Genomic DNA, 26,356 nt, shown 5'->3' with positions numbered 1-26,356 from the left:
GGCCATCAGATGCTGGGACAAAACCCAGAGTGAGGAATACAGACACCAGGATACAGGGAGCTTAGAAAACTGCCTTTATTCTATTAGTTCTTGGAAAAATGAAAATACAGAAAGAGTTTAGTTGGCTGCAGAACAGCAAGAAGTTCACAGGTTAGGAGTCTGATCACTACATGGTAACCAAACTTACACAAAAAGTTTCTTTTTTTTTTTTAAAGTTTTGAAACTGGGTCCAGCAATGAATTTAAGGCAACTGAACAGTTCAGAAGCTTTGAGTGTGAGCAGGCTGTCTTTTCTCATCCCTACAGCACGTTATGGAAAAAACTCCTCCTGGGTGTGCAGACCACTCAAATCATTCAAATGGGTCAGACTCTTCTTACAAATGAACAGGGGAAGAGGATCAGCTGCTTTCCACCGGACTTTATTTTCAAATACAGTTTCTTAAAAAACCCAGAACACCTTAACGCAGAGGTTACAAGTAACAGTATTAGGAAATCCAATTATACAAAAAATACTACATCTAAGCTGGGGTAAATAGATTTATTTTTGGTAACATACATTTAAACTGGCACTAATTACACAGTAACTAAAAGGTAACTAACATGAAACCACAGAACCCTCACTTTTCCTTAGCTGAATGGGACTTGGTCATTTCAGAGTGATCACATTTTCAAACTAATGTTTTACACCAAGCCATGAAAATCAGATCTTCCTAAATGTGATAGCACTGAAGCTACTCTCGATTCCATACAGCCATGTAACGGTTGTACTCAATTAGAATAGGACGTTAGTTATAAAGTAGTTACAGACTAATCCTCTGTGTTTACAGCTTTTTCTCTTTCTAGAGAGAAGAAAGAAGATAGAGAATTGTCTTCAATTAGCGCCTGGCATATCCTGTGAGTGCAGAGAAGGTTTGTTAGAGGAATGTTGAGGTTAACCTTGGGTGCACAGATGAATTTGATGCGGATTGTTATAAAAATCATGGTTGGCTTCTAAATACTGGTAGCAAGATGACTCGATTTTTAAATCTCTTAAGTAAATTATAGATAATGAAAAAGGCCAGTAATCATACACTAAGATTAATAAACAGCACTTCAAAATTACTCAAGTGCAGGGTGCTGCTTTGGCCATCTTCCTCTGGCCACACTTTATAAGAGAAGGCACCCGGACTTTTTCTTGCCACGCCGGGCTTGCAAAGCAGCTCTAGTGGCCATTTCAAACACCTCCCTGACACCGTCTTTGGTCTTTGCCGAACACTCCATGTACCCGAATGCACCAATGCGGTTTGCCATATCCCGGCCCTCCTCGGGTTTGACAGGCTCCTGGAACAGCACAAAAGCAGCAGGTGAGAACAGCCCACACACACACTGCTCTTCCCTTCCCACCCAGCTTCCCAACAAATGCAAAGGAATTTCTGGATTAAGTACAAGTAATGAACTGGCTAGTTAAAAACTCAGTGCCAGAGGACACGATCAATTTTCTGGTATCTCTGAGCTTGAAAGCTGCAAGACATTTGAAACTTGAGCAACTGATTGCCTATTTCTGATGAAACATTTATGCAATTCTTTGCTACCATTGCAAAAAAGCCTATGAACAAATCCCCAAATCAATGCCTCAGTCTTTGTATAAAACCCCCAAATACTATGCTACAGGTGCAAAAATTCTGGGACAGAGCAGAGCATCTGCACTCCCACACCCAAGCTGAGGGTTTCAGGCTCAATCAGAAAAGGAAACCTGGTGGTATGCTCAGGAATGAGCAACAGCACCTGTGGTTATTACCTCAGAACACTCACCAATAAAAGTGTTTGCTGTCACATCCTGAACATGCCAAACAGAAAACAACTCCAGAGTGCATGCACTGATGTGCTGATGACTTCTAATCAATTCCTTTCTACCTCAGGGATCCACCTCTCCAGCACTGAGAGAAGGTGACTACCAGTAACCCAGTACAGCCATTTCCATGGCTGAGGATGCCTTTTTCTAGAAATAAATCTCCAAATACAAGAATCCCCACTCACTTAAAGGCAACATACGCCCTGGTGTCTGCCACGGGGAGGTGTTGATCACACAGCCCACAGAAACCAGCAGCCAGCTGTGGATGCCTGTTTAATGCTCTGCTACAACCACACTTCTGCCACTTATTTTAAGACTCTGAAAGGAACCTGCCTGCTTCATTTTGGCCAGCTCTCGTCTTGTGTGCTCGTCATTCCTCAGGTCCTTCTTGTTTCCTACCAGGATGATAGGCACGTTGGGGCAGAAATGCTTCACCTCCGGGGTCCACTTCTCTGGGATGTTTTCTGGAAAAAATAAATAGAAGCATGAACATACCTGCTTCTGGGAAGAGTTTTATTTTAAAGCTTTTACATGCTGCGTGAGTCGTTGCAGTTTGATAATCCACATCAACGCCCTTTTTTCTACTCTTCATAAGGAAGCAAGTAGACCTGTTCTGGTGTTACCAAAAAAGACAAGCCTGTCTGTGGTAATTTGAAGGCTGAAGGATGTGTAACATCTTGGCTTCTCTCAGCAGCTACCTGACAAGGGTTAGAACGAGGGACATTGAAGAACAGCACGCAGAATTCTGGACTGGAAAATTATGGAATATTTTGCTTCAAGAGAAACATTTTATTTATCTCCAGAAGCTAGAAATGGGCACAACACTGAAGCCTACATTTTAACCTCACTTATGTTCCTAAAGCAACACAAAACAACCCCTCTGAGCTCTCCCCTTACTACAGCAGAACTGTTCAACACTCTAATTACAGATACACAGAAACAAAGGCTTGGGATAATTTCCAGTGTGCCATTTCTCCCTATGTGCAACAAATGAATTTATTCTCCTATACAAGCAACTTCCTCCTCACATCCCTATACGACTTTATTTTTTTAGTGAAAGAAGGACTTGAGGGCTTTTGAAAGCAAAACCTTGACAAACTCTATATAGCAGGAAGTGCTGAACAGCCTAAAACATCTGTTTGTGCTTTCATAAGCTGTTAGACATTTGAGATTCACCACTGCATGTACCTGCAGGCTGCATAACCACTTTGTATCTTCATAAAATTCCATTCAGCTTTTGAAGAGGCATTCACTATTACGTATTATGGCATATTTTCTTGCTTGAAGGAACAACTTAGACAAGGATTTTGAAATTTGAAACTACAGCCAAAATATCAATTCTGCAGCTGCACCTGGAGTACGCTGGTGTGCTGGCCTCTAGATGCTGTGCACCTGAAAAGCTGCCTGGCAGCTCCCAGGGCCCCTGGCACCCAGATACTGGTGAGCAGGAAGGGAGGAGAGGGAAGAGAATCTCTACAGTCTGGGCAAACGCAGAGTGCTGCTGCAGCTCTCGTGATGCTCAGCATTGCTGGTGAATTCCCTAATGTCTGAAAACTACACACTCAAACCAGCACCAGTTCTGAAACTAGGAAAGCTCCTAAGGGAAAATATATTCTCCAGCGCAATTTCCAAAGGGGAATATATTGATACAGAAGTGGTTAGAGTGATTCAGTTAGAGATCTACTTACCTAAACTATCAGGACTATCAATTGAAAAACACATAAGTATAACATCAGTATCTGGATAAGAAAGCGGTCTAAGTCGATCGTAGTCTTCCTGTCCTGCTGTATCCCACAAAGCCAACTCAACCTGCAAAATTAAGACAAGGGGTTGGTTAGATCACCAGGAACGTTCTGATTCAGAAGCCAGGAACTCAACAGGAGTGAATAAAATATTTCACTCAATACCACTCAAAAGGAGGAGACAAGTTCTCCTCTGACAGAAGAACTATTAGGAATTTTACATTCTGTAACTCCAAAAATCAACTTATTGCTGCTTATAAGTCTTTTCTTTATACCTATGACCATTCTCAATTCTCTGAAAGGATATAAAAGCTAAGGGCAGCAAAGCAAGACAGAAGAGTCAAAGGGCTGGGAAACTCTGACAAACATCCTAGAAATACCAGTTTTCAGTGAAAGTGGACTAAGTATATACTTCTCAGGATTATGCACATTTTCAGTTACAGCTGGAACCTGTAGTGACTAAGAAATGTCAAGATTGTACTTATTTGTGCACAAATTTAACAAAACTATTGTGCGTAAGGCTTCTTGTTACTAAGAAGCAAAGTACTTAATGTTCTCGACATTTCTACTTTTGCTGGAGCTAGGGGAGAACACCCCAACAGGATTGCTTAAAACCGCAGGAGAAATAGGCAACATTTAAAGCAAGGGCCTTTAAAAATTATAATCAAGCTCTTTAGGTATATATGCTCTTGCTTAAGATTCTCTGATGGGTCTGCCTTCACAATGAAGTGGGTGCCTTCTTCTTTAAACATTTGCATTCAAAAATTCCAGGAAAAAAGTCCACAGCAGATCAGATAAAGACAGATGGGCAGAACTGGAACCCAAACATGAGCCTGCATATGCAATGTAACTGTTTAAATTGTTTAAGAGACAAAGCTTTAAGTTGCACACATATACAAAAATAATCTTCTGTATTTCAGTCAGAAGTACTCCTCTCAGAGTCACCTCTGCAGCTGCAAATGTGAATGTTTTTAGAGAAATGTCCATTGACAGTTCCCTCACATGGCACTGGAATCAGCTCCTACAAAACCACATCTCCTACCATCACCTCTTTGTCTTCACATGATTTTTGGGCGTTTCTGGTAATGCTCTTCAACGAAGGCAGAGGTAAGGGGCTGCCAAACAGAAGAGGCTTAAGCACTGCTCTCCTACAAACTTTTGTAATCAAATTTTCTGAAGACCAAGAGCTTAGGTAAAATATATCCTCTAGTGATAAAAATAAAATCAGCTGATACTGTTCAAGCTGCTCATGCTATTTTCCTTTAGCTACTGGCTGCATATAGCTGACAGGGCATGACTCCCTTTTCACTCATTCAGAGATGCAGAGATTGACGCAGAAAGGAACGAGGAAGTTAGACTTGGTGATAAGAGAGAGAAATGGATATCATACATATTTCAAACAATAGTCATTAGAGTCTAAGATACAATATAGAAACCTGTCACTTGGCAAAAAAACATGTCCTAATATTAGCCTAAACGTAAATTTTTTTTTTACTGATTCACATTATGGGAAAGCTCTTTTTAGACTCAAATAGCATGAACCATTGTGACTAAATCCATAAATAACCCATCCCTGCAACACTAGAAAATCAAATTTAACATAAAATGCAAAACTAGCTCCAAAACCTCTTTTTCTCCAGTCAGGATCAAAAGTGAGCGATTTCAATCCATCAGTCACTGCATCTGAACTAGAATGGACTGAAAAATGTCCTGGCTGTACCTGAGCCCAGAGCAAAGGCAATGTCATACAGGGGCAAAACAGGGAAGCTCAGCACCATCAGCACTAAGACCTGCCACAAGCTTGACCTGCAGTTCCATGGCAGAGTCAGCTTTTTGTGGTTACAGCATCCCAACAGACACAGGCCATAGCTGCCTGAGAGGGTTTGTAAATAGCTCAGCTTTCAAGGTGCAAAGTTCCTGCTTTGTGTGCTTCTGGAGTATCCTAGAAAGTGACAATTTTGCACATCACTCAGCACCCTGCTGACAGAAGTGCAGAAGGCAGCTTACCCAGGGATCAGCACCTACAGCTGCCCCTTGGAGCAAAAGGACTCAAGAGGTCCTACTGATTAAAAGCTGACTTTCAAAGTATTTAAAATGAAATATTTTAATAATTAGTTGACTGAAGAACAAACTAAAGATGAAGCTCCGTGAGCAGTGGCTACACTTGGGTTCTATGAATTGTGTTCCTTCAGACAAGCAGGACAGATGATGCTGATGTACACTACAAACATCAACCCCTGGACCAACCTGTCATCTGTCCTCAGAAGGATGCTGCATGTTGCCAGGAGTGGGTATGAAAAAAAACTCTCCAGGAATTAGCCTTTGTTAATTACAATACCAGGTCTCTATCAAAACAGGGACTCTGTTCCAAAGGCCAGCAACCCCAATGTCCTCAGCATCTTTGCATTGCTCCATGCCCTCCCACCTGCTGCAACATTCTGCTCAGACTGATTGCACAGCTTTTAGAACCTCAGCATTGTATGGTTAGAAGAACCTTGTTAAACAAACACTGGATATGAGCACATTCTTGCAAGTCCAGTATTTTTTTCACAGGAACATACATAGTATTTAAAAATGTATTTACAATACAAGCACTAAGCATGTATGCTAACCACGTATTAAGGAAGTGTAGAGATGTCCATGCTATTCTGAAAAAACACCAGTTCATTCTGGCTCTTAGAGAAGAGTTCACGTACCTGCTTTCCATCCACTTCAATATCTGCTACGTAATTTTCAAAGACAGTGGGGACATACACTTCAGGGAACTGGTCTTTGCTAAATACAATCAGCAGACAGGTCTTTCCACAGGCACCATCTCCGACTATAACCAGCTTTTTTCGAATGGCTGCCATAGCTGAAAAACAAAATGACAACTTGTTAATCCAACTGCTACAGCTTTTAACCAAGATGCTAATAATTAATAAAACCCGAGCCTTCAATTAATAAGGCCTTTTAAATTGATTATACATGTCCATTAGAGAGACAGACATATCTGGAATCGGCTAAGTTCAGATTCCCATCCTTTTAAGAATAAAACACTCCCTAGCGCTTACCAACATACTAGTGAGCCCACTAGGTGCAAGAATAATAGAAAGGAGAGGAGATGGGCCTGGCTTAGCATTTGTTGATCTGTTCTAAAGACTGTGATAGCAGCACCCAGAGATAAAGAGTGAGTGAGCAGCACTGTCCCAGGGCACCCTCTCAGAAGTGTATACCAGATAATCATATACAAGATGCAGTAACATTTTATCACTCTGGGTTGTCTCAACTGCAAAGTGCCAGCCAGCTGCACTGAGGAGCATCTGCTGCCGGATCAGAGCACCAACAGAAGGATCTCAAGGTAACCATTTCCTCAGATTACAACCACCACTCTGCAAAGGATTTTGGCAGGACACGTCTCACTCCTCAACCCGCTTTCCTGGGCATTGCTGCTCCCAGATTAACAGAGTGTGCTGTCAGCTTGCAGTAAGTGAAGGGGGTACTCAGAAGTGGAGACTCCTGTGATGCTCCACACAGATCTCTGCTGTGCAATGAGCTGATCTGTATCAGGACCATACAAATCCCTGACCTGCTCATAAGCAACTCTGGCCTCAAAACACAGTACAAAAGCTTGAAAAGGTTTAAGGAAAGCCTGGAGTCAGGGTGGGGCAGAAGGAGATGGTTGTTTTGGATCTGGCAAAGCAAACAAAGCCAGCACTATATATGTGCCTGCTCCCTCTTTTTTCCAGGCACTTATTTGTGACCAATGCAGGGACAAGCCAGAGCTTTAGGGAGTGACCTGGCTACATGGGAGTGCAGTGAGGACAGAACCATAATGACTTTCTTCTCCATACATAGAGGCACTCCAGGGGAAGCAGCTTAGTCATCCCATGAAGCTTCCTGGAAATGGAGCAAACAGCAACACCACCACAATACCTACAACTGCATGACCAAAATACCACAGAGGGAGCACCCTGTGAGTTAACTTTTGCCATGACAAATCCAGAACAAAGTTATATGAGGATGACCAGGGCTGCTGGCAAAGGGCCTCAAAGAAGTACAGGAGAGATTTAAAGGACACAGCAAAAAACATTTTCTCCTTTTCAACTCTTCTCTTGCCTCATGAAATTAAGTAAAAAGGTAAAACTACCATCTAAAAGCAAACTTTGGTACTGTTAGGTGGTGAAGAAGCAGTGGATATACAAAGATTCTGTACTTCTGCTCCAGGTACAGAAAATGTGCCCGGTACCATTTCAACCCATTTGTTCAGACACCACTGCTCAAGTGATCCAAATCCATGTCTAAAGTGATTTTCTTTCACCTTGCAAATATATATATATACACAAGTTAAAGTTATTTACCTTAGAGACTTGGGGTTATTTTTACATTTGTAAAAGGTTTTAAATTATCCAAGCCTTATAAAAGTTTTTTTCCATTGTTTTACATGGTTTTGAATACTTTCTAGCAATGGTAGTATTTGAATTTTACAGAACTAGAAGTTATCTGTCCTCTGTAACAACTCAAGATCAACTATATTTAATGTCAGTTTTGGCTAATCCGCCCTTAAAGTCCTACAAAACCTCTGAAATCGTCTACTCGTGTGCTCCACAATATTTACAATGAGAAAATTTCCCTCAGTGTGTTCACTCTGCTTTGATGTAATATAAGCCCATTACTGTTTATGCTGTTTTTCATGGCCATAAGGAAATGGATTATTCCCTTTCCCCAGTGCAGTTGAGAACTTGTGCCTTCATTTCATGTTCTCTTCAGGCAAAACAATACCAGTTTATTCAAGCATTTTCTGTAAACCATATTTCCTAGACTTTCCCATTGCTCCCTTCTGGGCAGAGTCCAATTGGCACTGATTTATCAAAGTGTGGAGCCCAAAAGCTGAATCCAGTATTTCTCCTAGGGCTCTATGAAGAGTGCCCCGAGCTGAAGAATTAATTTCACTGATCTTCTGGAATACTCTGCTGCTGAAACACCAATCTGGAATTATGTGTCTTTTTCTTTCTTCTTCCCCTCCCCAGAAGACAACACTCTTGATACAGTCAGTTTTTAATTCCTGATAGCTCAGAGACTTTTTTTCATTCAGATGTCTATACAGTGAGTAGTTCTCTCTTCACACAGCTGTCAGAGTTTTATTCATCCTTACTGTGACTGATGGTTTATTCTACCTTCAGGTTCTAGCTCTGTCCTCCAGTTTAATCACAGTCTGTCAGATGCAAGTTTAATAGCAGCGATTCCCAGGTAATTATCTAGGCCATTGATGAAACCGCCCTGGGGACACAGTGGGCGGCTGACAGAATGGGATAACCTGTCCTTCCCTGCCACCCTGCCTCCTTCTGCCTTCTGTGCTGGTGGCTGCGACTGGCCTGTGATACCTTGAGTTACCTGCAATACCATCCAGGGCAGGTGACCTTCTGGCATCACCTACAGATAACTGTATTTTTCAATGGGATAAACTCTGTCTTCCTCTAAATACTTCTGTCACTCAGATTATTTTTTAAGTATTCCTTGCCAGTTGAATTTTATGCTTTGGCCTTCTACATACCTGTGCCTAAGATCTATAAGGAAACTACAATTGTGTAAAAAAAAAAACCCAACCCATTATTTAATGTAGTACTTTCTAGAAATCCTTCCCAAAAAAAGCTTGAAAAATTTATGGAGATATATATATTATTTCAGGAGCTTTATTTTATCTCCTCATTATCTTTTTCCTGAGAAAAGCCTATCATGAAACTCTGCCTGAATGCTTCCTGAGATGTGTTGACATCATTTGGACCCAAAATGCCCTTCAGCAGTGTGTGCTCAGCCACTTCCTTCCACTGCTCAGGACCCACCCCATGAGGCTCTCCCGCTCACCGAGTTCTGTGCAGCACCATCACCAGCACACATCAAACCTGCCCAACAGTCCTTCCCATCTAATGCACTCAAAATCTAGGGACTTAAATTTCCCTCATCACCAGCTTCTAGAGGATCCTTCTGGACCACCACAAAAAACATCAACTACATTATCATTTTTTGGTGACACATAGCATCCTTGCATTTTTTACTTTAGTTTCACCTTTCACAGCACTACCACAAAACAATTCCTTGTACAACAAGCGTGTTGTATAAAATTCAATTCAGGAAGCAAAGATCACCACTTGTAATCTCCAGTTTTCAGAAGCAGCCCAGAATATAAACACTGGGTAGATATAAAGACCCCAGGATGTCAGCTCTGACCATTAGACAGACACCTCCATCCACCTTGGAAGGAAGTCACCAAACATCACAACCACTTCCTTCTACTTATCATTATCAATGAACCACAAAATGGTTTGGTTTGGAAGGCACCTTCAAGATCATATAATTCCAACCCCCTGCCATGGGCAGGGACACCGTTCACGAGACCAGGTTGCTCAAAGCTTCATCCAACCTTGAACACTTTCTAATTTAGGAATTCCTTGAATTTCCTGATTTAGAGGATTCAGTGTACAGATCAGCATCTTTCAGCTAGTTATTTTTAGCTAAAATAAATACATTCCTCTCCAGTGGACAGCTGTAAGGAGTTGTCAGGTCTGGAAAAGACTCAGAAAAACAACATCTTGGGAGCACAATAGAGAAAAAATGGATTGTTAGATTGGAGCTGCATCTTAGTGGTGCGTGTCTCAAGGACAACACCAACAGCATTCACAGCAGTCGGGTCTTTCTGCTGCATTCTGACATGCTCTGGTTTTCTTCATCAAGTATTCTGAAACATGGAAATACATCAAATTTGTACCAGCAGTATGTGGGAATCAAAGCACTTTGCTGGTCTAAAGAGTTTCATTTAAGATGCACATTACACACAATTTAATATCTGCTACAGCACAGCTTTTCACCAGTGAGCACATGCCTACATTTAGAGCTAAAAAGCCTCTATGAACTACCTGAGAAGGTGTAACAAACAGACTAAACCCAAGCTACTACTACCTCACTGTAACTGAACACAAGTACTACACATTCATCCTTTTACACAACACATGGAGCAGGGAGAGCCCAATAAACCCAGAAAGCTGCTGGAACTGCATCACTGATGATGCATGCAGAACATTGAGCAAGAAATATTTTATCCCAATTAGTGTACCAGAATGGCTGCAGTGATCTTCTAGGAGAATCTGTGCTGTCTTCTGCAGCAAGGCAAGAGATCTGCAATTTTTCCTACTCTCAAATGAACCACTCCTCCCACATTTGCATTTATAGGATTCTCAAAGCCAGCTAGTCTGCTAGATTCAAAGTGGAAACTCTCACAACATGACTCAAGTGACTCATCTGAATGGAAGAGATTCAATTATGACATTTCCCCAGCCTCAGCCAGTGTCTTTCACAGGTATTACAGGAGCTTTAGACACCATTTACTCAATCCCACTAACATCACAGGAGGTTACAACACAAGGAGCTCCTGTTTGCCGAGTTGCCACACTAATATCCTTGTTACAGGAGGCTGCTGTTTCTGAGCGCAGTGACGCTCCAAGGCTCCTGCAGCATAAAGCCCTGCTTGTTAAGGGAATCCAACAAATACTCCAGAAGAATTAGAAATGGGGAAAATATTTTTTCCCATGTTTTAAACACACTCCCCCCAAGTATTACTCTTTACTGCAAGGGATTTTGCCTCTTCAGCACACTATTTATTTTTCCAAGGAACAACTTTTCCAGTGCCTCCACTCCTGCAGGTCCCAAGGCCACACAGCATGAGCAAGGATTGTGGACACACTGTTGACATTCTGAAGTTGGATAGGCTGGCAACAAACATGCCAGGTTTGTCTGTCTCTCTCTGGATCTCACCCTGGAGAAAGTAACTGATGGAAGAAACAGCCGTTTACCATCACATAGGTATCACAACTATATTTAATTTGAATTATGAAGTAACTACTAGTAACTTTATGTTGCCTGTTATGCTATACAGGCAGATCGTTTGCATAATGCAGACTTTTGTAAAAAAAAAAATCTGCATTATTGCATGTCAGCAAGAACTCTGCAGAAGCAGTTCAGAAGCAGTTCAGGATGCAGTAAGGACGCTACAGGGAATAGGGGGAGAACATCCTTTAAATTCTTTCCCACCTTATCTTGCTGAAGTCCTTAAAACCAAAATGTTGGAAGGTAAAGGTTTTGAAATCTTAGAAAGACTGCCTTGCTGCTGAGTTCTCTACACAACACTGAAGCAGTTTGCTGCTGAGTGAATTACAAGCTAGCACTCTTCTCACTTGCTTTATTTCCCTTCATTCAGTCAGTCCTGGCTGGGGCAGCAGGAGGAACAAGAGCGGGGCTGATGGACCAGAAGAAGAAACCTTGCTCAAGTGTCTCCCATCCTGACCAGTGAGGCCCTGCCCTCTACCTACCATAGGGGAGAACTGACTCTGTCCCAGTCCCTCAACTGCCTCTGCCTCAGTACCTGCATTTACTCTTAAAATAGTCTTTACTCACTTTTGTTCAAGTCTGAGGTGGAGGAAGAAAGAGCTTTCCTAAAGACTCTAGGGATCAAGAGGGGATGGCCAGGCTTTTCTCAGTTTTCTTCTGGCCATTCAGCAAGGTTGGGCACGAACACTGAGAACTAGCAAAGCAGGCTGGAGTGCAAAGTTGATTAGCCCAGACAAGTCTGATTTTAGGGCAGCTGTGTACAGCCAGTGAAGAAAGAGACTGAACACAGAGCATCTGAGTGGCTGAAGTGGCCCAAAGACTGTGATGAGGAAAGGGGTCAATAGGCCAGGAGGAGAACTGCAGAAGGGTGTAACCACTCCTCTAGAACAGAATCCAGGATTCCCACATCTCCCAACAGCAGGCAAGCATCTCAACCTTCTCCTCCACTAAAGTTCCAATGGAAAATACCAGCAACTATACATTCTGTAATTCTTTTTTGGTGCTTACTTCTCATTAGTGAAAGCACATATAAACAAACATCTGAAATACTGCAGGTTGCTGCTGAAATGCTAATCCTGCTACCTTAAATCAGCTTCCTTCAGCATATGTAAGCCTGTGTGTGCTATCATGCCATTTTTCTCCACACAACCAACACAGCTCTTACACAGCAATAGTTGTGAAGTAAAAGAAACTCTTATCCCAATTCACCTCTTAGAGAAGTTGCAAACTGGAAAGCCAACAGCCTTGGGACTGAAAAAAAAGTAAGAAAAAAAATTATGGGAAAATGTAACTCAATCACATAAAGGAGTCAGATACAACCCACATTTCTGCTACAGGGTTCCCAAAAGATCCTAGAAGACGTACATACCCCAAAATATGCAGCAAGCGACCACTTATTTATTACAGCTGATCTGTACAGCCACACTGACAGCAAAGCCAGACACACTAAGCTCAGAGTGATCTGCTCTTTTGACACCTGAACAACCTGAAATCTAGCATTAGTGGGATGGAAACTCAGTTCAATTCCAAGACACCAGAATCAGAACACTAAAAATGTGAATATGGTCACCTCTATCAAGGGGACAGTCAACATATTTCATTCTAATGACTGAGATTTTCTTAATTCTGTGTAAGTTTGCCTGTGGACACTTGCACTCATAAACCAAAAAGCCACATTATTTAAAGTGTTGCTAACAAGGCCTCTGAGAAATAGCTGTATTTATATTCCTTACTGCAGCCAGCACATAAAGCGGTTTGACAGTACTGCAAAATAGGCCTATTTCTAACTACAGCACTATGTGGGAGCAGCTGGTGAGAAAATGCTATCTGCTCAGGCTTTTTGGGAGGGTTACATATGAAATCTAGCACTTGAAAAAAGTTCCAAAGGTGGCAAAGCATAGGGCAGGCTACTGATGTTGCACATTACATTTAATCCACAAAGAAATGGGATTTTTCTGTTGTAAGACTAAAGTACAATTGAAAAACTGACACAGAAGGTCAGCATAGTATCCAACGGGATTAAACCCTGAACAGAGGTCCTTTGGGAAGGTCTTTGGACAAGGCAAGCTGAGTGTTCAGATTTCTGATACCAGTTCAGTCAGCCTGTGTCAACCAGGCTCAAGTCTGCCATGTTTTACTAGTTAGGAAAAAGTGCCTTGCAAATAAAGTGGTACATTTCCAGAGTCAGCTGTAAATCAGGAGCAGCGTAGCTGTGTTCACCCCCACCTAATAAACCTCCCCAGGTCTCAGCTAACTCCACAAATAACCAGCTCAAGCCTCTTTGTATGACATCACCAGAACTGGGAATAGGGTGAGCTTAACTAACTGCATTAGGTCTTAACAACACTGGTTGCCAGCCCCAGTGAACCCTTAATGACTGATTAATGTTATACAGTCATTAGGAGTTATCCAGAAGTACACAATAGGTGTTTAACAGGCATGGGCATACGGTGCATCTTCGTTAAGGACACAAGAGTGTTGTTCATGCTGCCTCTGCAGTGGCTGTGATGGGGCAGAAGATTCCTCGTGCAGTATAAAGCCTGCCAGTGCAATGTTTTGGAGGAAACCTGAATCAGCCGTCAGCACTAGATCAGTGTTGAGTGTCATGTGGACACAGTGCGTCTAATCCGAGATATCATGTGAAGTCTCAAAGTAGGATTCATCCTATCAAATTACTGCCTTTGCCCTTGCCTTCCTCTTCAGGAAAAATCCTGTGTGATAACACACAGTTCATCTTCCTCTCAGAGAAGAAAATTATTTTGGATTCTAATAAATTTGCTTGATTTTTAAGCACTGCAGGGAAGAGCAAAACATTTTGCTTTGCTCTCCTTCCCTGTACAGAGCACCTGCCCATGCTTTACAGGAATAATGCCTCAGGAATGAGCACTGCCAAATGCTCCCAGGAACACACGAACCATCTTTTGTTTAAACATTCAAATCATGACCTGTACAACCCTATACACCCAGCACTGTGTCCCACAGGCAGCTCCAACATGGACACTGACCACTTGTTCCTGCACCTAAACTTACACCTGGAGACCCACAGACCATCTTTTACTGCAGGTCTACACACATGGCAATAGGGACAAAGACTTAGGTCTCTCTACCTCAGTGCCTGGCATTTCAGAGATGCTCAGGACTGGATTCTTGCACTAAAGAAGAGGAAAAATGGACAAGAAGCTTCTCCCTGCATGCTCACCAGCCTTCAGCTCAGGAGCTTCTTGGGTCAGGTGAATTCAGTTCCCATGAATTTGGTAACCTCAAACAGATTTCTCCTCCATGAGCTTGTCCAGACTCCCTTTGAACCCATGTAAACTTCCAGCACACACAACATCCTGTGGAGGGAGTTCCCACAACTTAATTACACATTGTGTAAAGCCACTTCCTTCAAATTCAAGATTGTCCCTATTAGTTTCTTTTACTGCCTCCTAATTCCGAAATGGAAAGGGAGTGAACAATATGCCTCCACTCACCCTCTTCCTGCTGCTCACTTAACAGCCTTTCCAGAGCGAAGCACCATAACGCTGGTGTTTTTTAAAATTACCTTTACACTTTTGACAGTAGTGACTGTCCATTCCTGGCATAAGGAGTAACCAAGTGGTCACCGCGAAGTGCTTCAGGCAGGAGGGCCCTTGAGAGTCCAGCAGCAGAGTACCATGTACCTTCCATCCCACACTGTCCATCACTGCTCCAAATGCCCCAGGGCTGTTGCAGCACAGCTCCAGGAGCAGGAGCCTTAAATCCATTCACACAGTACCAGAGAACCACACCCTGAGATGCACTTCAAGTGCAAACAAGCCAGTGCTTGGTCATTCCCCAGTACATTTCAACCCTTGCATTAATTCAAGTGCAAACCATCTTGAATTTAAAATAGCAGTAACAGAGAATCCCACACCATGCTCCTCACTCCAGCAGTCAATTACATTTTCTGCATTATGATGAGGCTTTCCTCACTTCTTCAGCCTCTGCAAATTTCCCATTACTGGCATTTTGCATTTCTTCCAGGTGACCACTAAAAAACACAGCCCAAGAGTCCACCTCCTTCATGTTCTCACTACACACAGACTCACTTCAGCCTCCACTTGCCTTTCACAGCTGCCCTTTCTATTATATTTAATGTGAACCATATTGATTTTGTGCTGGCTTAGTTTCTCACTGAAAATGACACGCAATTACTGTCAAGTACTAACTGAAGGCTAAGATGAACACTCGCACTTAAGAACCAAATAAAAACAATTAACACCTCTTGTTTCTATTTCCCCCAGTCCAGGCTGAGTGACATTGCCTTAATTCTTTCCTGAACACTTTGTTACTTACTCCATTATTGTACCTGGGATTGATGTCTTAGTCTGATGGGATTATAATCATTAAGACTGTCCTACTTCTCTTTATTATTACTGCATATTAGCATTCTTTCAAACTCAAACTGCTGCAGAGAGCTTTCAGGAAAAAAATTACATAAACCCCCTCCATTTTCAGGCCAGAGATCTTCAAAGCTAAGATACATATCAAAACAGAGGTGTCAATTACCAAACCTGGTCAGATTAGGTGTGCAATATCATTCAACCTTTTTTTTTTTTAACTTAATGAGATAATCAGAATACCTGATTATACGGAGTTCTCTGTGTATAGATAAATAACTGCCAAAAGATAGGAAAACAGGCAGAAGGAAATGCTCAACGCTCTCAGAAAAACACCAATGGAACCTGCCCAGCTCAACATTCATAAGTGACCTGAAAAAGCGAAGAAAAATAGCCATACAACAAAATTTACTGATGATGTCAAGATGTAGAGGTAATAAATGCAAGGGCTAACTGTGATGGATTTCAGAACTTTAACAGGCTCTGTGCCTTGGCAATAAAATTTGAAAGAGATAAATGTGAAGCGATATGCAAAGTAAAAACCAGATTGAACTTCCTATATGAAATGATAGACTGGGAGCTGATCACTGCCACTCAAGGACAGTATTCAAAGGTTGTACAGTTAATTCCTTTAAAATATAAGCTCAATACACACACGTGACACAATTTCAAAGATTCCAGTATTAAGAACTAGGAGAAAAGGAACAAACCAGAAACCATTAAGATGATGTTGGATTCCATCGCTTGACTGCATCTTCTGATGTGTGCAGCTGTGATCCTCGCATGTCAAAAGGCTATAAATGAACTGGAAATGACTCAGAGCAGGGCACAGGATGATTAAACTACACATCAGTAACCATATGAGGAACAACTACAGCAGAACTGGAAAAAGGACAGGCTGGAAGAGACGCAACCAGAGGAGAAAACAACTGGATGCTTCTCTCAGACGCTAAGGAGCGGTGAGCCAAGCTGGGGTCTGAAACAAGGACAAGAGCACACAGGACGAGCCAGTTTGAAAGCAAAGGCAGGCAGGCATCCCAGCAGGACACATGGCAAGGCCTCACCACTTTTCAACTTTTTAGATCCGTAATTTCATAGTTATTTAAACTCCTTTTTCCTCACAGTTACTTTCCATAATTTTGAGCTTCTGTTTTCTATTTTCTGTGTTCAGTTACTACTTTTCCCTTATTTCATCTGTAGGGCTTTCTTCCACTGTTTTTAAGCATGAACAAAACAGATGCCTTCATTTCCTTTCCAAGCCAGGTTATTTAATTCACATTCAACACTTGGTAGGAGAAAAATACTGCAAAAGAAGGTTCCTGAAAGATCTTTTTGTAAGCATGTTCAAGTCAAATTTTTTAAAAACTAAACCAGCAATATGTGCAAGCAAAACTCTGTCTTAACCTTGTCAATGTGCATCCTCTTTTGTTAACACCAAACTTAGCAGGGTGCCTCTGATAAACTACCTGCAAAGTTTACTCCTATACTGTTCACCTCTGCATTGCTACATAATTAGTAAATTAATCCAATTTTAGAACCCAGGGAAGACTAACTGTAGATTTCTCCCTTGTATTCCTCTACCATGACAAGTCCCTCTCCAAGGCTGAAGGCAAGGTTTGGATTTTGGGGGCAGAAAGCTGGATTCTGTCCTCAAGATCTGTGGCTGCCATTGCTGTCCTTGCCCACCAACAGAACATTCTTGCTCATTTGCCCCCACTGACTAAATCTTTGCTATCTGTAGGTACAACTTAAGAGAGCACTTCTCTTATGCAATACTGAGTCCCAAGATTACTTTGCACAAAATGAGATTAGGGCTTAATATTGAGGTAATTATAGTAGATCTGTGGATTTCCATGCGTGTGTAATCTGCAGAACGCTTTGCATTTGGGGCAGTTTTTTCTTGGTCCCCTCTCTTCCCAGACACCTCCTGCATGTCAGATGGGATGTGGGGCACCTCACACAGAGCAAGGCAGGCTTCTGCTTGGGCATGGTGACTCTGTCTTCAGGCACTGGCAGTAAGGCACATATGGACAAGAAAAACTAACACTAACTTTTCCAGACAACTATCTTCTTGTGCCCACAACTGACACTCACCTGTGTTCCTTCCTCCTCTTCTCCCACCACAAGACATCTGTTGAAACGGCACTGGTTCAGATCAAACACGCAGCAAGCCCAACACTACCTGACACATGCAGGTATCTCAGAGTAAAAGAAGGAGCAAATGCACTAATAGATACCACCACAAGTGTATTTTCTCAGTTGACAGCTTGGGGGTATTTTTTTTTTTTTTATTCTTTATGCCCAACAGCCCATTTGACAGTGTTTTCTCCTGTGATTCCACCTGTTTGGTTCTGAAGCCACATAAATCATTGTCATTCACAGCACTCTGTGGTGCTGCATTCTGCGGTCTCAGTGCAGACTGAGGGAGAGACACCATCAGGTTTGATCTAGACCAGACTGTGCTTGGTCTTGTCTCTGCCAAGCTGAGGAGTTCAAATCTTTTTAAGTATCCCTTGTATGGAATCCATTTCTTATCTCTGAATCACTCTTTTCAGCCTCATTTTTGCTTTTCCAGTTGCAATGTATCTCAAAGCATATCTGTCTTTGTGCCAACCCACTGTAATCAGTGTGTTGAGGACTAAGAGCCATGATGCTATCCCTCTGTCTTCCTTTTTTAATTCCTTTCCCAAAGTCCTTCATACAAACTCATATGATCACTGTTGAACACTAAACTTCCATTTTCACAGAATTATGGCAAGCTCTTCCTTCTAAGTGGCAATAATTAACTTTCGCCCCATCAGTGCATAAACAAATTAAGATTACCCCCCTGCTTTGTATTTATCTGGAACAAATTTCATTTGGCATTCTGCTGCCTGTAATTCAGTGTCAGAATAACAAGCTGCAATTCTTCCTAATCAGCTCTGGTCTTTTCTTCCCTTCTTCCTCAACACTTTTCCTCACCAGATCATTTATGAATATGCTGAATGGCAGAGATGTAACACATATCCCTCTTCTTCTCTTGTCCCAAACTTCCCTTCTCTGTGCTTCTCGAGTCATTCAAAACCCCCAGTTGATATGAGCTGCATCATTTCTTTGCAAAAGCCCCACTGGCTTTCTGCTACTCTAAGTTGTTGGTCCATCTGGTTAGCTTTTTTTGTCTTTTACTTTTTAAAAAGGCTCCGAACTGTGATATCCTGCTGAACTATCTTTAAGAACTGCTACCACATAACTCGTATTTCTGTGGCTTCAAGGTATTGAGAAGTTACACAGTGTAATCAGTAATTCACTCATTTCAGGCCTGAGTTTCTTTTGGAACCCTTGGGCAAGCACCATCTGGTCTTGGCATCTTGTAACTGTATTTATCACTTTGCTCTATAAATTACTTTGCTGACAATTCAAGCAGTGACAGATCTTCTAATGAGTACTGTTCTCCATAAAGAGAATGTCTGGCACAGGGAACCTCTTTGGAGTCCTGGACTTCTCCATAGGAAAAAGGAATGCATGTAAGTCATCTTTCTACTCATGGCTTCATCATCAAATATTTCTTTCACTTCTCAATCTATTGGCCCTCCAGAATCCTGCACCCTTCTTGTTTCTGATGAACTTGGATTTTTTTTTTTCTTTTTTTTTTTTTTTTTTTTTTTTTTTTTTTTTTTTTTTTTTTTAAGTATGATGTTTTCCAGAGTCTTTCTGGCAGGTCCTTCCATTTTTCATTTGACTTGACAGAGTTTACCTTCTTATTTAGTTTTCTGGTCAACTTCATGACTTAAATTTTCTGAAGGCTGTATTCTTATTTCTAATACTTTCTTTATCCCCAACTGCATGCTCATTCTTATCTGTCAACATTCCACAGTATAAATTAAAATCCTCCCAACAACATTTTTGATTTCAAGCGCAGAAGCCTAGTTCTGCTGTGGTTTACATGGAACCCAGCCTTTCCAAACAGCTCTTGGACTGAGGTTCAAAAAATGAGCCAATTCACTAGGTCAGCACCCAGTCAAGATCCCACTGTGAGACGCCTTCTCACTTCACACAATTTCAACAGAGCAGAGAGGAGGTGAAGAATAAAGAGCCTCCAGGTGTAAAATATAAGAAAAATTAAATGCTAGCAAAGAATGCAAACAGAGATAACTGGTACTTGGACAGCTGCTAGTTCTTTCAAACCACTGACAAATGCAAAGACAACCTTCCTTAAAACTGTGAAGATGAGGAGAAGGAATCCCTTTGTACACATCCACACTAGCGACCTGCTCCAAATGTGACAGTTCAGGCCAGGTGAGACAGAACTATTTATGGTTGCAAAGCACTGCTAATTAACTGAGCAAAGAGACTGAATTGAGCTCTGTTTCTGATTAAAAAACAACAATAAAAAAGCAAGCAGAAAACCCACAACTGTCAGAGCCTGAGGAAAGCAAAACCTCATATTTGGTGTAGTGCCCAGTTTTACTGGGTATACTTGTGACTCTCCATCTGTTCATTTTCCAAGGGACCTTGGTCATGAAAGGTGGTCAGAGAAAGACAGCAAACCTTCTTCTGATCAGTTTAATTAGATAATTCACTTAGGAAGGACTGGTTGTTAGTTGTGTAGATGGCAAATAATTAAAATGTGGTCTATAGATGTTTTAGTTCAACTTATATAGTCTCAAATGTCCTTCTCAAATGAAAATATGGTCCTAGTAAAACGACAGAAGAAAGGATGGACAGGGCAGTGTCACTCTACCAACTCCAGTTAGCTTTTGGTACTTTATTCACAGTTCAGAATGAGTGGTAAAGATCCCACCAAGACCAGAAGGTACCCATACACCAAACAGTAATGTAAAAAGTAGCAGTAACTTAACCAGTGTACCACAGACTATTTTGGGATATTTTTGCTTATTTTTGAGATTTACCAAAAAGTAATAAGCAACTACCTCTTTCTATATAACTATCCACTATTTATAGCAGGACAGGAATTATACCAAAAGGCAAGGAGCAGAGGATTTTCATCATGCATTCAGGTGTGTGCAGGTGCATAGCTGTACCCTGGAATGAAGGTCAGCTGTCACTTGGTGCATTTATTTTGCATTGCAATGTTCTGTATTACAGTTTCACTCTTATTATGTATTTCACTAGGACAAGCTAATAATGGATTAATTTAAGATTTCAAGGGCACACTTGCTGTACTTTATCAACAGGCTAACTTCCTCTAACTCACCCAATTACACTTCTCCTCTACATTAGTTCAAACTGCATTTAAAGACAAATCATTAGGCAACAGAGCAGAACATGAGAGAGATGAGATTTAGTATTAAAGGTAAAAGATGGTGTCTGAGTGGAGACTTGGAAAGAACCTGATGATACCACAGCAGCAGGGAATAAAATGTTAGGGAAACTGAGAAGGTACACTTGACTAATGAAAAGGCAGCCAAGCTCAGAAATGTCTAGCACAGAGCAGACCAGGGACATAGTACGAAGAAGAGTCCACAAGGTTCTGGGCAACTTGAATACATTGAGAGAAAAAGATTAAGTGTACAAACCAGAAAAAACAGGAGTTACTATCAGAAAAATGAGGAAAGATGATGATACTTCCAAGACCCCTCCAAAAGGTTTTCATTTGGAATTTGCTTATCTGAAGAGCCATCAGCAGTCTTACATCCTGGTGGCGGTTAAGATAATTTAGGATGTTTTTACTGTCAATTCCTGGCTCAGAGAACTCCCCGCCTCTGGCGCTCGGCTGCTGTGGCACTCAGCCAGAGCGTGAGCTTGGTGAATGAGGAGGGATAACATGAGAGCTGCTCAGTTGAGCTCTGCTGTGACTGAATTTATTTTGCCCCTTGTGTGAAGGTGCATTCATGTCTTAAAAAATAATTTTTAAAAAACCCATGTATTCTAGTGTGAAATGATTCAAATCCCCCATTCAAACAAATTTATGTCAAACATTTATGCTGAATATGCTGTTAAACATTCCAGTGAACTAATTAAAGTGAAACAAGGCTAATGTTTTTCTTTTTTTAAACATGCAGGTTTGGTCCAAATCAGTGCCAGAATTAGACTCGATATATTTGAAAGAGAAATGCCAGTGCTGTGTGGCTGGAGACCTGGATAAGACCAGAATAGGGCAGGAGGAAAGCACACATCTATCAGAAGAGCCTTCAACAGCAAACAAATATTTTCCACAAATAATCTTTTCAGGAGGGGAAAGACTTAATATTTTCATACTGGAAAAAAAATCCCAAACAAAGCCATTAGAGAACCTAATACTTTGAGTCCCAAACAACATTTAGGGCACATGAAATTGACTTTTGAGATTTCTGAGGTAAAAAGAAGCCTAATAGAAGTCTGCTTCTGGAAGAAGTTCACCATTACAAAGACACACAGATGGTAGAACTGACACTTAGGCTAAGCTCTGTGGGGAAAAACAGCAACAACAAACTTAACATTACCTAGGGAGGTCTTAAGGGTAGTTTTCTCCAAATACTGTATCAGACAGAGAAAGGGTGGGTGGGAACCACTGCTCATGAAGGGTTCCCTGCAACAAACAGGTGAATTGTACCAGGAGAGAAACAAAAGCTGGATATGAGGCAGCAACTAAAAACAAACAAACCCCCGTCCCAGACAGACATATCTCTTAAAGGGATATCAAATTAGTTGTGGTATCATTTGACTGGGAACAATATTTCATCCTGAGTATCTGTAATAACTAACTCTTCAGACCTCCGGGAGAAGTTTTTGGGTCTTATTTTTAAAACCCAAACAGCAGTCTCGAGGCTCCTCTCGCCCTCGAAGGAAGGCGTTTCCTGGCAGAAAAGGTTTATGCAGGGTGCAGTTTAACACCGGGCAGCTCTCAGCCCAGGTAAGGCTGCCGGGGCAGGGGACTCCGCTCGTGTCAAACCACCCCGGCGTTTCCTCGGCCTGCTGCAGCCGCCCCACCAAAAAAACACCGCCCAAACTTTCCAGTTTCGCTCCGAAGGCCGATCCCTCGCCAAGATAAAAGTTCATCGGGGCACAAATCCCTAGCAGCCCGTCGGCAGGCGGCCCGGCACGGCCCCGCGTGCCGCGGGGGTCCGGGACGACCCCCGGCTGCGACCCCCGGTGCGGGCGGGGCGCGGCCCCGGCGCTGGTGACGTCACACAACAAGCTGCCACTCACCGGGGCACCCCCGGTGCCGCCCATGTCACCCCGCGGGGCCGGGGGAGCAGCGCCGCCTCCGCCTCCCTCCGCACCGCCCACGGCCGGGCGGCAGTACCGGGTCCCGGGCGGGGCGCGGGCGGCTCCCGCGGGGGAGCCCCGGGGCCGCGCCCCTTCCTCCCCTCCCCCGCTCCCGTGGCCCGGAAAAGGCCCCGTTACCGGCCCCGGGTACTCGCACAGGGGCTGCCCCCACCAGCCCAACCCTTTTGTGCGCGGTGGCGGCGGCGGCGAGAGGCCCGGCCGCCCCCGCCCGCAGGCCGCGGACTCCCGGCGGGGGCGGGCGGGCCCCACCCGGCGACGACGGCGGGAAGGGGGAAGGGGAGAAGAGAAGCCAGCGATCCGCCCCCCCGGCGACCCCCGGTCGGCAGAGACTCCCCCGGTACCTGCGGCCTGCGCTGGTCCGGCTCCCGCCGCCTCCTGCTCCACAGGCCCGAGCGCGAGCGGCGGCGGCGGCGGAAACGGGCGGGGCGGGGCGGGCCGTGCGCGCTCCCGGCCTCCCCAGCGGCGCGCTCCCGAACCGCCCCGCCTGCCCGGCCACGCGCGCCCGCCCGCCCCGCGGCCAATCGGCGCGGCCGCGCGCGGGGGCTGCCGGGAAGGGCCGCTATAAAAGCGCCGGTGCTATTTACGCCGTGTGGGCTGGGGAGCGGCGAGGCGGGAGGGTGGCTATGGCATGGGAGGAGGCGTTTGTGCCCTGGGCGGCTGCGGGCCTCCATGCGGCCTCATCGGTACCTACCCCGTGAGGAGCTGGCAGTGGTGGGCACGGCCCTTCCGCACCTACTGGAGGAAGAGAGACTGTGCTGGGGACTTAAATCGCGGTACCCAGTGTGCCTGTGGGTGGTTCATTTCCCTCTTTCTTCCGGTGGAGTCACACCTCGGGTCCTGTGCGTGGTTCTGGGCCCCTCAGAATGGGACAATGAGGTGCGAGAGAGGGTCCAGAGAAGGGCAGTGAAGCTCAGAAGGGGTCTGGAGCACAAGTCCTGTGAGGAGCAGCTGGGGCTGTTTTGCCTGCAGAAAGGGAGGCTCAGGGATGACTTTTCCACTCCTCACAGCTCTCTGGCAGAAAGGTGTAGCCAGGTGGGAATCGGCCTCTTCTGCCTGGTAACTAGTGATGGGGTGAGAGGATGTAGCCTTAAACTGTGCTATGTTGGATATCAGGAAGGATTTCTTCACAGAAAGGGTGGTCAGACGTGGGAATGGGCTGCCCAGGGAGATGTGGAGTCACTGTCCCTGGAGATGTTTAAGGAAAGGCTGGCTGTGGCAATGCCAGGGTCTAGCTGGCATTGGGGAGTTTAGTGATGGGTTGGATTTGATGGTCTTTTACAGCCTAATAGAGTCAATTAAAGGTAGGTGGGGGTGGTGGTATCAAAGTGGCCTCTTTGTCTATGGGCCTGTTTATTCCAGTGGAGCAGGTGAGCTCTGCTCCTAGCAGGCACTGAGCCTGTGCTATTTGGGTGGGAGAAAGCTGAGAGGCTCACAGGCAGCACAAGGCAGGGGCTGGAAGGGTTGGACTCACTGACAGCATTTCCTGAGCATGTCTCTGGTGAACTTAATGGCAAGGATTGCCCTCATACCAGGATGCAGAGCCCTGTGGTTGATGCACTGGAAGAAGGGACTGCTTCATCATTGTTTCCTTCCTTGCCCACTTGAGAAAATTCAACATGTGCAACTGGCCTCAGAGAACCGAGGGGGGCATCACTGCAAAGGGAATGTGTGCATGGAGAGGGTTGATGATAAACAGCGTCTGCTGTCTCTCAAACTCTCTGCTGTTCTCCCATGTGAACAGGCACAGCAGCTTTTAGCTGGCACTTGGGGGTGGCCTGTTTAACCTGGCCCCTGAAAGAAACTGGTGCTGTGCTGGTTCTGATGCATGATCTTCAGTGTTTCTCCCTATCCCCATTTCCTCCTTTAACAGCATTTGCATTGCCAACTAACTTTAGCCTGATCTTTGTGTGGACTACTCTGGTGCCTGTAGAGAGGAAAGGTGCTGCTTAGCCCCTCTCAGTAAGCAGGTCCCTGGGAGTGGCTTGCTCTGTAAAGCCTTGTGAAGAAGGTGACTTTCTCCTATCAAGCAGACGGTTGATTCTACATGGTAAATGGTTTTTATAGCTTGGTGTTGGTTCTTCATGGATGACTGACAGTGTGCACAGTCAGAGGCCCATGATAGTTTATTCTGTGCCTGACCTAGTCCACCTCCACCTCTGACACTGAGAGAGAAGTTCATTTGCCTGAAGTCCATAGGGAAATTACCTGTGGTTTGGACACCAGGTTGGTGGGGCTTGAACCAGAAATCAGTTATTTCTAGGCCATAGGTTCTTTTCATAATTGTTTTTTATTACTGTTTGGTAGGGATCCTTGTTGCCTGGTGGGGTTTTTTTTCATGATCCATTGGGAAATTTGGCTGTGGTTTACAAAACAGTGTCAGGTGTTGTGATCCCAGTGTGTGTACTTCCTTCTCCTAGCAGTAGCTCCTTGCCCAAGGGAGAGCACTCATTGAATTTGGATGGGTCTGTGGCCCTAGGTCCTGCTCTCTCAGCTGGGCACTGTTTGGGCATGATGTTAATGAAAGTACTTCAGGAGCTGACTTTTCCCAATTTGGCGAATGGGTAGCTTTTAATGGTTTGTAAACTGATTTTAATCAAGGTAGCTAACAAGCTCTACTGCCAGTAATGAGGATCCTCAGTCTAGCTCTCTGTAAACCACACCTTCTGAAGGTGTCTGTAGTATAAATCTGCCACCTTCTCTTGTCTTGCATGTTATTGTTCAGAGCAGTCTTCATCCCAACTTTCACGATGGCCAGGACCCGAGTAAGTTTTCTGGGTCAAGTGTGAGAAGGTGCTGCAGAAGTGCAGCTCTTCTCACATTGCATGTGGGGACTTGGTTTACGAGTTAAAGAAAAGTATTCTGAAACTATTAGTTTGGTCATAAACATAAGCCCCTCCCTCTCTCCTCCTCCCCTCAATTTGTTTTTTGCCAAGATAAGGGCTCATACAGGGGGAAAAAATGGTTTATTAACTGAATACCATGAACAGCTAAATCCACCCTTAATATCTTTTGTAGATATTTTTATTGCAGAGATGCCTTTTGCAATCAATTCCATTTCAGTCAGAGAGTCTTTCAAGTGTGTTTACAGCTATCAGGAAAAAAAAAAAAGAGCTGAGAAGAACTAATAGGAAACAGTAGCTGCTAAGCGTTTTTTTCCCTTAGGGAATATTCTATGGATTATATTTTTGGTCAAGCCATACACTTGACTGAAGAGTAAATGTAGTTTCTGTGCCAGAAAACTGAGAGCTTCCTTCAAACACCACAGCATTGACCTGATTTATTAAGAGTCCTTCCATAACTTACCTATTAGTTAATTGCATTATAATTTGCTTTTAAAAGTCTTTCTTGTCAGAA

At 43.6% G+C, this 26,356-nt stretch overlaps 1 protein-coding gene across 2 annotated transcripts; it reads right to left on the bottom strand.

Moving 5' to 3' along the window:
- Window positions 1-51: 51 nt before the first annotated feature.
- Window positions 52-23,494, bottom strand: RHOA (ras homolog family member A). 2 transcript variants are annotated; one of them, XM_063411984.1, is made up of 5 exons: window positions 23,344-23,494; window positions 6,269-6,426; window positions 3,519-3,639; window positions 2,164-2,294; window positions 52-1,319 (listed from the first exon to the last, which is right to left on the bottom strand). In XM_063411984.1, the coding sequence occupies exons 2-5, from the start codon at window positions 6,422-6,424 to the stop codon at window positions 1,146-1,148; spliced, it is 582 nt and encodes a 193-aa protein (XP_063268054.1). In that variant the 5' UTR covers window positions 6,425-6,426; window positions 23,344-23,494; the 3' UTR covers window positions 52-1,145. The 2 variants fall into 2 exon arrangements, with proteins under 2 accessions (XP_063268054.1, XP_063268055.1); XM_063411985.1 differs by lacking the exon at window positions 23,344-23,494 and adding an exon at window positions 16,037-16,165.
- Window positions 23,495-26,356: the final 2,862 nt, after the last annotated feature.

This window comes from Prinia subflava, chromosome 14 (assembly GCF_021018805.1).
Source record: "Prinia subflava isolate CZ2003 ecotype Zambia chromosome 14, Cam_Psub_1.2, whole genome shotgun sequence".
Classification (NCBI taxonomy): Eukaryota; Metazoa; Chordata; class Aves; order Passeriformes; family Cisticolidae; genus Prinia; species Prinia subflava.
Note: the sequence above shows the minus strand (reverse complement) of the source record. Positions and strands in the feature narration are given on the sequence as shown.